Here is a 13,003-nt window from a genome sequence, read left to right on the forward strand (position 1 = left end):
GTACAATGATCATCTGGGTCATTATTTTAAGTGTTTGCATTTTCTACTTAAATAAGGTCACTTTCAATTTGGTAAACACTCCCAAGTCATCATCTTAATTCGCGGCTGCCACTGAGGAATGCTGAGTAAGTAAACAATCAGGCGTCGGCCACGGCCGCTGTCCACCGGGGCTTATTCATGGCTCTCCTGGCACCGAAGCAGGAGACAGGACCAACCACCGGAGACGTTCACGCATCCGCCGCTCAATAAATATTCATGACCCACCAGGGGCCAGGCACTGCTGAGCTAAATATAGCCTTCATTACTTTATTAATAATCAGAGCTACGTTCGATTTGAATGTTTTAAAGAATGAAATCCTATTTTCTTAAGTGGATGACACATTCTAACCTTAAGAGGCTCTCCCCTCCATCCGTCCCAAAGACCCAGCAGGTAGGTAGTGAGTATAAACTCGCGCTAGACACACTCACGATTTTAAAAGTCTTAGGAGAATACAAACGCTAAGAGATGGTTCATATCAACACACTCAGATTTTTAAAATACATTTGGGTTTTGTGTTAAGGGGAGTAGCTCATACTTGTTCAAATGGTTTTAAAAACACCAGCGCGCCCATATGTTGCAAATGCAGGCGGCGCTGTGCAAACCGGAGAGCAGTCAGAGGGCACCCTGGCTCGTTTCAGAGGAGGCTCCCCCACCCCGTCTTCTCTGACAACACCCAAAACACGGCACTCTCTCTCTCAAGACCCAAGGGAAAGCCCCTCTGAGGAGGAACCCAAGTCACTTCAGGCGCCTCAGGAAGGAAGGGAATTGGACGGGAGATCTCCCTGTTCCCTCCCCGGCCCGTGGGTTAGGGGCCCAGTGTAACCTGACCACACACACACTGCAGCCCCGCACCCCCAGGGACAGCCCCTTACACACAAACACCCCCACACCCCCAGGAGAGGCAGGGCCTGCTCCTCAGCCAGGCAGTCCCCTGAGCCTGCTGACATCACAAAGGGGTCAACTGGCCACCCCATTGTCATGTGGCTGCCCCCTGGCTCCCCTTCACTGGCAGACACAGGGCCAGGGTGAGAGCTTTCAGAGCCCTGCGGGCAGGCTTCCAGGAGCAGCCTGGGAGCCAGCCACCTGGCTGGGCGGGCGGGGAAGCGCAGGGCTGGCCTCGCGTTTCAGCTTCTGTTCGCTTCTCCTGTAATGGAAAATCGCTTCGCACAAAGCTAGACTGCTAGTTCTTTCCGGCGCCCCTCCCCCGCCCGCCCCTCCGCAGCCTTCGGAGGGACAGCCGGCCTGTCCCAGAAGGTGGAAGGAGAGAGCAGTCACGCGTGGCTTCCTACTATGTCCCCTGCTTCAGGCCCTGGGCCCAGGTGGTTACTCTTTTCCTTTGGAATGGGACTGGTGTCGGGGTCCAAGTGTCCACCTAGTTGTCAGTGTCAAGCCCAGGAGGTGATCTGCTCGGGGACCCAGTTAAAGGAGTACCCCCCTGACATCCCCCTGAGCACCCGGCGGCTCTTCCTGAACAACAACAGCATCACCTACTTGCCGGCCATGAACCTAGGCCTCCTCAGCGACCTCGTCTACTTGGACTGTCGGGACAACCTGATCAGCGAGGTGATGGATTACACCTTCATCGGGGTCTTCAGGCTCCTCTACCTGGATCTCAGCTCCAACAACCTGAGCTGGGTCTCCCCGTACAGCTTCTCCATGCTCAGCAACCTGGTGCAGCTGAACATCTCCAACAACCCCCACCTGCTCGCTCTGAATAAGTACACCTTTGCCAACACCAGCTCTCTGAGGCACCTGGACCTCAGGAACACCGGCTTGCAGACCTTGGACCACAGTGCCTTCCAAAACCTCCTCACCCTGCAGACCCTGTACCTGAGCGGGAACCCCTGGAAGTGCAACTGCTCCTTCCTGGACTTCACCATCTACTTAATCGTGACCCATCTGAACCACCCAGGTGAGGACGTGCTGGGTGTGGGGGAGGATGTGCTGGCGTCGGACCCATGGGTTCCAGAAAAGGGAAGTCATAAGATGTCCAGGCCTGGCCGGTGTGGCTCAGTGGTTGAGTGTCATCCCATGCACCAGATCACAGGTTCGATCCCCGGTCAGGGCACATGCCCGGGTTGCGGGATGGATCCCCAGTAGGGGGCGTGCAAGAGGCAGCTGATGGATATTTCTCTCTCATCGATGTCTCTATCTCTCTCACTCCCTCTCTCTAAAATCAATAAAAAAAATTTTAAAATAATAATGATGAAATAGAAAAAGAGCCGGCCAGGATGGGAGGGCCATCAGGGTGAAGCTGACTGGAAGCATTCTTACTGCTGTGCAGGGCCATCCTTGAGTTGACTGGAGAGGCAATAAGGAATTCAAAGAGCTGAGTTCTAGCCCCAAACTCAGCACGTGCCCATTAGCTGCCCTTGGGAAACTCAATTTCTCTGAGCCTCAGTTTCCTGATCCATAAAGTGGGGACAATAATGTTACCAAACATACAGAGGTGTCGTGACACCATGAAACAGTGTGTGTGGAAATGATAAAGGACCAGTAGGGCGAAGTAATACAGGACCACTGTATTCCACGGGGACTATTTAGGCTCAGTGGCCCGCTGTTTCGGGACCTAAGTGCCCTCAGTCACTCACAGGCAGTAGAAAATCCATAGTACGATGTATAGAGGGGGAAGTTTGATAGGCAAGGCGGGGGCACGTGAGCACCTGGACAGGGAGAGACGGGAGGGCAAGGCCGGGGACAGACTTTGATAAGACAGCACCTTTGTCTTCAAGGTGCTCCCCTCGTAAGGCAGACGGGGACGGCCTGAATTGGGAGAATGGGCCACGCGTGCCACCATCCCAGCAGGGAGATGTCAATGTCTCATCTGGTAGATTTCTATCCACTGTCCCCACCCTCCTGCCATGGCCCCTGGGCTCCCCGGTGCCTCCTCCCTCATCTTCCAGCCCAACCTACCTAGGACTGAGCTGGGCTATTGGGCAAGTTATGGACACAGGAGTTCCGACCCTGAGAACAAAACCTAAGCCCAGATCAAGGCTTGGCCTCAGCCTGGGCCATGGGACTGGGGCGTGGCCAGCAGAGCCAGGTGGCTGTTGCTGAGTCTGGAACTGAATCGTCACCTAAAGACAAGCCCCACCTCCAGAAACAGGTGTGGACACGCAGGTGGCTTTCTATGGACGAGGGCAAGGAGGGCAGCCCCACTGTGGGGAGAAAGAATCTGGGGATGTGGAGAGAACCAAGCAATACCTTTGCCCCAGGATCTCCCCTCCCCTGCTCCCAGGGGGCTGAAATTAGCCATTTCAGATTCACCCTCTGAGTCCCCAAAGTGCCCTGACCTAGAAGAGGACCCTACAAAACTGCATGAACTTCTCGCCCAGATGATACAAGTGCCCCTAACCCTTTATTAGCTCTCTGAGAGGGAGGAGGGAATTCCTGGGAGAGCTTACCCTGGAACCTTGAAGGAAGTCGGGGTCCAGGGAAGAATGGAGAGGCCCTAAAACAAAAGGCGCCAGGCAGGGCAACCATGAGTCTTTCCCAGGTCACCTGTCGGCTAAACTCGCCCCCAGAGCGGCTGTGGAGGGTGCTCCACTCTTCAGACTTCAGGATAACTCACTGAGTAGGAATATCGAAACTTTGATGCTATTACCAAAGGTCTTACCTAGAGAAACCCTCCGATGAGTTAGTTGCCAGATGCACTGACAACCAGCAGTTCTCGGAGTTCAGGACTCACTCCAGAGCCCGCACACCCCAAGAGTGGGGGTGCGCGGTCGTGTGCCGGCTGCCGGGCGCTCTCGCAGGTAGAACAGACCCACCGAGGCCAGCAAAGAGGACAGCTCCTGCCGGACTCTAATGTTCCAGTCGCTGCTGCCACTGGAAGGTGGGAGGGCCACTGAGCTCTGACTGACGGACAGCGCTCCCTCGCGGGACGGTCGGAGCCCCTGGGGATGCTCTCAGAAGCACACGTGACGCTACGCTCCTGGGTTGAAGGACCCGGCCTCTGCATCCCCTGCCCTGCCGCCCCAAGGTCCGGTCCAGCGCTGCCCGGTGGAGACCATCTAGATCCGAACTGTCCAGTCCAGGGCCATGTGGGGCCCCTGCACTCTTGAAATATGGCCAGTGCAACTGAGGAACTGAATTTCCCATTTTACTTCATTTCAATTCATCTAAACGGCCACGGGGATGGCTAGTGGCTACCGCATTGATCAGGCCACCTTTGAATACAGGCTGCTTAAGAACCCAGCTCCTCGCCCTGACCAGTTTGGCTCAGTGGATAGAGCGTCGGCCTGAGGACTGAAGGGTCCCGGGTTCGATTCCGGTCAAGGGCATGTAACTTGGTTGCGGGCACATCCCCAGTAGGGGGTGTGCAGGAGGCAGCTGATCCATTTTTCTAACTCTCTATCCCTCTCCCTTCCTCCCTGTAAAAAAATCAATAAAATATATATTTTTTTTAAAAAGGCTCCAGCTCCTCACAGCATGGAGCTCTCCCACATCCAAGTTCAACACTCCCCCCCTGCCATGGGGCAGCCCACAGTCCACTCGGCTCACGCTCTGGATGTGTGTTCACTACGTGACCAAGCTGCTGGGGTCCTTTATCACAGAGGACGAGGGGTAATTCCTGTCTTTAATGAGACAGTCTAGGGACACAGTGAGAGAAAGCAGAGCCAGAGCACGTCCTGGTGCCCGCGCTGCCCGGGTGGCTCAGGGCGAGGCCGCTCTGAGTCTCCAAGTCCCTCTGTGCTCGGGGTAGCGGAGCCGGGTGAGACACTCGCTAAGGCCCCTTCTGACTGGCAGCCCAAGGACCAAAACAGAGAGAAGATGCCCTTGGAGGAAGTGAGGGGGAGCTCGTGGTCAGCAGACAGGGTCCCAGCTGTGCCTCGGTGGGGCAGTGCCGAGGGGGGGTGTCCGTAGAGATGAGGCCCTGGTCACACAGTTAAGGGGTATGATTGCAAAGCAGGCAGCCTCTAAGTCTGCCCTCCCGGGGGAACTCCTGTCTTCCTGCCTCTACTTGACCAGGACAACGCCTCCAACCCCCACCCACAGGCGCCCGACTTTCCTCCCAGGCCTGGCCTGCTTAACCAGCGGTTCTCAAGCTCTAACAAGCCACGAACCCCAAGTCCAGAGAGTCTGACCAGAGAGCTGGGGGCACGGGTGCGCCTCGGCCACGTTCTGAGGACCCTGTGACCATGGCCTGTGTTCCAGACCCTCGGCGGCTGCTCCAACATGACCTGCGCTGCGATGTTAGTGGTTGATGATGTTCCGAAACACCTGCCTCATGGGCATTTGCGATGTGACAGGGGACAGTCAGAAACAGTGAAAACGCAGAAGGGGCAGGTACCAGGGGCAGGAGGGGACAGTTTCAGGACAGGGGCCCTGTGTTGGCTCTCAGTCATGGTCCTGGGCAGTCCTGCTGGGGTGAGGTCTGGGCAGCAGTGCCAAGAGGCCAGGCGGAGCCCCCTGGGACGTCTGCAGGGGGCAGATGGCTCGGGCCCTGGCTGCTTTGGGTCCAAGTCATTTGAGGGCGTCTGAGCAGAGAACATCTTAGTCCTGCATTCAAAGCTGCTGTTGTTGGACAATGGCCACATTTCAACCCAGAAAGTAGAAAGTCACCCATGACTTGCCAAAACGTAGATTTCCAGAATGAATTCAGGTCCCCGCACTCTCCGCTGACAAACTCCTCCATCGGGGATTGCAGTGGGCGGACTGGCGGGGAGCCGGGGAGCCGGGGAGCCGGGGAGCCGGGAGCAGGCATTCCTGGCTGGCGAGTGCTCCGCCAGCATGGCCCCCACCTTCTCACTGGCACCTGGCCTGCTCCCTCCAGCTGTCAGCCGGGGCCACAGCTGAGTCGATGACCCTGCGCCATCCAGAAAATCCAAGAAGCGATGGGGGGCAGTGCGGTTCCGGAAGGGTCCTGGTGATTCCCCCGGACTCAGTCCCGGTGGGATCCCTGAGCAGGTGACCTAGGTTCCTGGGAGCTCAGGAAGGCCAGGCCTCCAGGCACGGCCCCTCGGGTTCCCATGTACTCAGGCCTGCAGGGCAGCAGCGGACGGTGAGCCAAAGCAGCCATCGGCCTCCTCGGCTCCCTCTGGGGGAAGAGCTCCCCGTGCCAGAGGTGGCCCAGCAGCATGTGGGAGCAGCTGGGAAGGGCCAGGGGACCAGCCACGAAGGGCTGTGGTGACTTTCTGGGGAGCATGCAATGTATGCTGAGCCACGGACCCTTCTGCAGACCAGGGAAGAAGCAGTTCCTCTGGGATCCATGGGGTTCAGGCTCCCTGGGCGCCTGCACAAGCAGCTGTGGCTCTGGGCCCAGAAACTCTTGCTTCCCGGCATCGGATTCTGGCACATGGCTCCCACCTGTGAGCAGTGTGCTACATGTGGATGTAAACAAGGGGTGGGTTATGTCTCCTTAGGAACTATTTGCAGGAAGAATTTAAACATTAATGACGCCTGTAATTACACCTGGGAGCTGTAACTGGGGCGAATGCCCTGGCCCGTGGAATGGGGCGGAGCGAGGGACTGCATGGGGCCGGTCAGCTGTGTGCCGTGAACGAGGCCCGGAGTCGTGCAGTGCACGTGTGCACACGCTGCCTGGTAGCTCTTGGTCAGAGGCAAGGAGGTCAGGCGAGACAGAGAGGGGATACTTTACAAACGATGTCTTCACTCTGTAGCCTGGGAATAATTACAGCTACCCGTGGGGTGACAGGGGTTAGTTTGTAAAACTAACTACACCTCAGGCACTCCAGGCCAGCAGATGGCTCTATAGCCTCTACGCCATCACACCAGATGAGGGGAAGGATGGGTAATTAAAGAAAAGGAAATGACATGACACAACAGAAAGCAGCAAAGTGGAGGGAAAGGGTCGCAAATAAGTAGGGTGAACAGAAACAAACAGAAATGCTAATGGGCTGATTCAAATGCATGGCTCGCTAGACTGGGTGAAAAGCAAAATCCAGCTCCATGCTGCTCACAAAACTATACCTTAAATGTAGGAACGTGGGAAGATTGGATGTAAAGGGGTGGGAAAGGACACACAAGGGGGAGCCTGGCCGAGGAGATTCCATACGGCCCTCTAATGTCACCAAACAAAGGAGACCGTAAGGCAAGAACTTGAGATGATGAGGAAAAGTTCAGTGAGAAAGGGTAACTGTCCAGGAAGAGATGTCAGGTGTAACTTCCTGCATCTAATAACTTAGTTTGAAAATTCGTGAAGCTAAACGAGACAGAACCATAGGGAGAAGTCGACAAATGCACACTTAACTGGTGACTTTATTATTTTTTAATATTTTTTACTGATTTTAGAGAGGAAGGGAGAGGGAGAGAGAGAGAGCAAGACATCGATGATGAGACTCATTGATTGACTGCTTCCTGCACATGCCCAGTGGGAATCGAGCCCACAACCCGGGCATGTCCCCTGACCAGAATCAAACCACAACCTCCTGCTTCACAGGTTCGATGACCGCACTTCTCTCAATAACGAATGCACAGCTAATCGACGAATAGCAGCTCAGAGACGACAGTTCTGAAAAGCCAATAAAGTCCATAAAAGTCAGAAAAGATCAAAAGTTGATGACAATATAGAAGAGCTTTATAAAACCACAACCCAATTGACATCCGTGCAACAATGTACCTAATAAAGACAGAACATGTTTTCAGGACACATGCCAAATGCACTGAAACTGACTTTATCCTCTGCCATAAAGCAAATTATCAATCAATTCCAAAGGCTTGAAATCATAGAGAGTATGTCTCTGACCGCAGTAGAATTAAACTAGAACTCAATAATAAAAATATTACTATCGAATCCCCCAAGTATTTAAAAATCAACTACTTCTCTCAATGAATGGCAGTTCCTATTAACAGGAAGGATAATGATCAGACACGGGTTACAGGAGCTGAAGTCGGCTTGTGGGGTAGGGAACAATGCACCCTTTCCTGGTGAATGACCACACGTGACGGGCGATCGGCGTGACAGGAAGAAATGCCGCAGGAGGGCCGCGCTGGGGACAGTGTGTCCCCTGAGCGACGGGGTGAGTTGGGGAAAGGCTCCTGAGGTGGGTGCATTTACCCTGGACCTTAGAGGACAGAGAGGAACTGATCATAAACTTGGGGGCAGGCGCTGGATGCGGAAGGAAAGGTGTAAGGCAACTCTGGGTGGGCGAGAGCAATGGCGGGGCAGAAGGTCCTGAGGGGGTAGGAGGCACAGAGGGGGCAGAAGGTCCTGAGGGGGTAGGAGGCACAGAGGGGGCAGGAGGCCCTGGGGGGGCAGGAGGCACGGAGGGGGCAGGAGGCACAGAGGGGGCAGGAGGCACGGAGGGGGCAGGAGGCCCTGGGGGGGCAGGAGGCCCTGGGGGGGCAGGAGGCCCTGAGGGGGCAGGAGGCCCTGGGGGGCAGGAGGCCCTGAGGGGAGCAGGAGGCCCTGAGGGGGCAGGAGGCACGGAGGGGGCAGGAGGCACGGAGGGGGCAGGAGGCACGGAGGGGGCAGGAGCCGGGAGTGCTGAGAAGTCGGTGGGAAGGCGGAAAGGGCAGGTGCTCCGGGCTCAGGGCCGGGCCAGGTGCCGGCGGTGACCCGAGGCCACAGGGGAGGAGGAGACTCTGAGCCAGAGCCCTGGGCACAGCTGTGCTTGCGGCAGGGAAATCCCAGGCGTGTGCAAAGGGACCACTGCCGGGAACCTGGGGAAAGTGGGCACAGGGGCCTGCAGGGGGGCAGCTGGCACCACCCAGGGACAGGGAAGCGGGGAGAGAAAGTGGGTAGAAAAACCCAGGCGCCCTCCCCAGGGCCCCCACACCCTCACTAAGAGCAGCCCAACACGCAGGGAAATGGCTGCCTAAGGGCTCCTTTCAAGGTGGCGCTCCAAGTGGGGAAATGAGTGTTTCATGTTTAGTCTCCTCTCTGCAGCCCGAGCCCCAATTTGAAAGCCAACTCTTTTTAAAAATGGAATTCGATAAACCTCCCCCCTCCACCACCAAAGACATACCCAGACCCTCGAATCCCATGTTTCCTTCTCAGGCACATCTCTGCATGTTCCATGTTGTGTCTGCATGTTCCCATTTGTGTCTGCATGTTCCCATGTTGTGTCTGCATGTTCCCATTTGTGTCTGCATGTTCCCATGTTGTGTCTGCATGTTCCCATTTGTGTCTGCATGTTCCATGTTGTGTCTGCATGTTCCCATTTGTGCCTGCATGTTCCCATTTGTGTTTGCAAGTTCCCATGTTGTGTCTGCATGTTCCCATTTATGTCTGCATGTTCCCATTTGTGTCTGCATGTTCCATGTTGTGTCTGCATGTTCCCATTTGTGTCTGCATGTTCCATGTTGTGTCTGCATGTTCCATGTTGTGTCTGCATGTTCCCATGTTGTGTCTGCATGTTCCCATTTGTGTCTGCATGTTCCATGTTGTGTCTGCATGTTCCCAGGCAGGTAACAGAGCCCCCTCCTGCCTGAATTCCCGAGGAGCCTCGCCCGCCTCGCCCACCACACCCCGGGCCTCCCAGCACCCCGACCGACCAGGCTGACCATGAGGTGTGGAGCACTGTGTCTCTGCCCCTGATGGCAACTGGAGGGAGGCCCAGGACCCGCCCCTTCCCTCTTCCGCCAGTCACCTTGGGGAGGGTGCCCCAGGTGTCCACACTCAGACTAGAGAGGGGCTCCCTTCCTTCCTCTCCTCCCCTCTGTCACAGACACATTGCCGGCATCCCCTCCCAGAGGAGCCCTCCCCACACACCCCGGGGGCCCTCCTGGAGGTGACACAGTGTCCCTGGAGGTGCAGGGTCCCAGCGGTCACGTGCAGGGGCAGCATCCAGCTCGGACAGGACCTAGCCTCGGCCTGGCCGCGCTCTCCTGCCACCCCGCCCGCTGCCGGGTCCCTGTCAGCTCCAGTCATGGCTCCCTTCTCTCCTTCTCCTGCTTCTCAGTCTAACACAAACCCGATTCCCCTCACTTCCTGAGCGAGGAGCTCCACGCCCTACAGGGTCTGGAGTCCCACCCTGAGTTTAGGGGGAGCTGCTCTCCGCACCAGCTCTGAGGCTCCCACTTCTGCAGAACACGCTGCAATGGCTCAGTGAGACATTCTCCTCTTCCATGCTGCCTGGATCCTGGGGTATCTAGAACCTTCCAGATGCGCACCAGCTCTGAGTCTGCTTCCTTCTGGGTGAAGGAGGAGGATTCCGTTCCGCGTGCAGGTGGTTCTAAGAATTCCATGGGAGAGCACTTGGGCATCGCTTAGCATGTCGTCAGAACTTGGTCAATCTTCGCTGCTCGGCTTGGAGCTTTGCTAATTCCAGCCCCGGCCCCACGCTGAGTGTAAGCCCCGTGGTGTGATGCTGCAGTGCATTCAGCAGCTTGACCCCCCACCCCCACCTCCACCCCCCTCCCCGCAGCTCACCCTCCCCAGGACTCTGAGAAGAGTGTCATTCTCTGCAAGTCGACGATGAGGCTGGGATTCGGGGGGAGAACGGGCACCCACCATGTGTACAAAATTCGTGCGTGACAATCTGGACTTGAACCCTGGGCTCGCTGGCTGCAGAGCCTCTTTTCCTGTTTTATTCTGAAGTCCACGGGGCTGATGGGGGAGGTGCTCAGGGAAGGAGCTGGGCCACTAAGTCAGCTGCTAAAAAGGACTGAAGATGCGTGTGGACCATGTGACCAGCCAGTGATGCTTCCCCGGACGGCTCTCTCCCCACTGGTTCCTCCCGGCTGGGGAGGCAGTGCACAGGGACCCACAGGAGGCTTCCCGGGAATCTGGTCCCTGAGGGTTGGGACAAGTGGCGTGTGATGCCTGGGGTGGCCTTTGTGGTCCTGGCTGGGCTCAGGCACAAGTGCAGAGAAAAACACAGCTTGGGTCACCGGGAGGGAGGGAGGGAGGGAGGGAGGGAGGGAGGGAGGGAGGGAGGGAGGGAGGGAGGTGGCGAGCACAGGGCTGGGCTGTGGAGTGTCCACGCTCCATGGCCATCTTGCTAAGTTTCCAAACCCTCCCGCTCCTGTTGTGGGGTCTGGATCTCTGAGGACTGTTGAAAGCAAAGCCCATTTTCGGAGGTGACCCGAAGGAAGCTAATCTGGGGCAGGAGGCGGTCCTGGGCTCCACGCTTCTCCAACTTCATGCCACAGAGCCCCTGGGGTCTCAGGAAGCTGCAGACCCTGACCCAGGAGGGCTGGGCTGGGCCTGAGATGCTGCGTTCTCATGAGGCCCAGGTGATGCCCCCAGCCCACACCTGAGTAGCCAGGCTCCAGGCCGCCTCTCCAGGTGCCCTTTGACCTCGGGACGCCGGGGGTTCTGCCATTCACCATGTCCTGCTGTGCTTCTCCTCCAGATGATCAGAACGCCACGTGCATGGAGCCTGCAGAGCTGGCCGGCTGGCCCATCACGCAGGTGGGGAACCCGCTGCGGTACATGTGCATCACCCACCTGGACCGGCGGGACTACATCTTCCTGCTGCTCATCGGCTTCTGCATCTTCTCAGCAGGCACCGTGGCCGCCTGGCTCACGGGCGTGTGTGCCGTGGTCTACCAGAACGCCCGGCGCAAGTCGAGCGACACGGAGGACGAGGACGAGCACGGGCAGCCCGTGGAGGTCAACAGGCGCATTTTCCAGAGAAGGTCGGACTCGGGCCAGGACGGCTTCCCTCAGCTGATCTAGGCGCCAGGGGCCACTCTCAGGCCTGCACTCCCAGCCCCCCACCCCGCTCCCGCCGCCCCCACTCCTGTGGAGCTGTCGTAGAGGCTGGAGCCTATTAGTAAAATAAAGTTTTGATGGCAGAAAAGTCTGGAAACACGGGTGCAGCATCTCAGGACTGGGGGAGTCACGCCAAAGCAAGCAGCTGGTGTTTAATGAGCACGTCTGCCCTCAGTGGAGGGAGAGGCAGGGAACACAGGATAAAGATGAGCCCTCCGAGGGTAAGCAATTGGGGAGTGGGGTCCAGCATAAAATGAATCAAGGGGAGAAAATACCAGACACTGACAAGTGCTGACACTAAGAAATTCGCCCGCGGGCGCCTCCACGCTCCCTCCCGTGATGATCACAGTGGCCCCATGGCGTTCCCAGGAGCTCACAGTGACAGTGAGGCCTGGGCAGGTCCAGCACCTGACCGGGGCCGGCCAGGCAGCCGCAAAGCAACAGGAAGCTGCCCCCCCAACCCACGTCCCCCTCCACCCCAGAGATGTCTAGCGACATAACCAGCAGCTGTCGTGTGAGCCTTGCACAGAGCAGAGGAGGGAGGCGCACACACGTTCTCCGGGCCAGCCCTCAGCAGCCAGGTCGGGTGGTGGTTGCCAGGCTTGTTCTCCCGGAGCTCAGAGAGGCTAAGTGACTAGCTCAGGATCGCACAGCTGAAGGAAGGCAGCACAGGGCGGGATCCAGGCTGCCTGCCCCCCAAACCCGCGCTCTGTGCGCCGAGAGTGGCTGTGGTTCCTGAAGGGCTAGCAGAGGGCCCAGCGCGCTGTGGGCAGCTTCGGGCTGGCGCCGTGAGAGTGGGGTCCAGGCGAAGGGAAGGAAGGGAGACTGTGTCAGAGGGAAGGGAGGCGGGACCCTGCAGGGCCTCAGATGCACCTGTCACTCAGGGCTAGGACAGGCTGTGCAGTAGCAGATAAACCCAGTGTCATTGGCTCAGCACCACGAAGACTTCCTCTCACGGGTGGAGTCCAGTGTGGGGAGGGCACCTCCTCCCTCCCATAGCTCCAGCCCCTGGACCACAGTCCTGGGGTTCCCTGCAGAAGTGGGGTGTCACGGGCACACAGCTCTTAGCTGCCTGGGCCTGGAAATGACGTGTCACTTGCATCCCATTTCTCACGGCCCCAACCTTACAGCCAGCAAACGCAGTCTGGCTACCAGGAAGACAAGTCTGTGTCCTGCCCACCACGGCAGGAGCCTGCACTTTCCCTGCAGACCCCACACCGAGAGCTCGGGGGGGGGGGGGGGGGGCGGGCGGGGAATCGCAGGCCCTATGAGGGCTCTAAAGCTCACTGTGGCTGTCGGGGGGGCAGGAAACAAGGGGACCAGCCTTACTGCAGTGCTGG

At 57.6% G+C, this 13,003-nt stretch overlaps 2 protein-coding genes across 2 annotated transcripts in view; one reads left to right on the forward strand and one right to left on the reverse strand.

Moving 5' to 3' along the window:
• Nucleotides 1–13,003, reverse strand: part of RXRG (retinoid X receptor gamma) — a 143,877-nt gene that overhangs the window by 95,049 nt on the left and 35,825 nt on the right. The window lies entirely within an intron of this gene.
• LRRC52 (leucine rich repeat containing 52) lies at nt 1,331–11,627 on the forward strand. Its single transcript, XM_036343486.1, has 2 exons — nt 1,331–1,952; nt 11,302–11,627. The coding sequence occupies exons 1-2, from the start codon at nt 1,331–1,333 to the stop codon at nt 11,625–11,627; spliced, it is 948 nt and encodes a 315-aa protein (XP_036199379.1).

The sequence above is a fragment of the Myotis myotis genome, unplaced genomic scaffold (assembly GCF_014108235.1).
Source record: "Myotis myotis isolate mMyoMyo1 unplaced genomic scaffold, mMyoMyo1.p scaffold_m19_p_18, whole genome shotgun sequence".
Lineage (NCBI taxonomy): Eukaryota > Metazoa > Chordata > Mammalia > Chiroptera > Vespertilionidae > Myotis > Myotis myotis.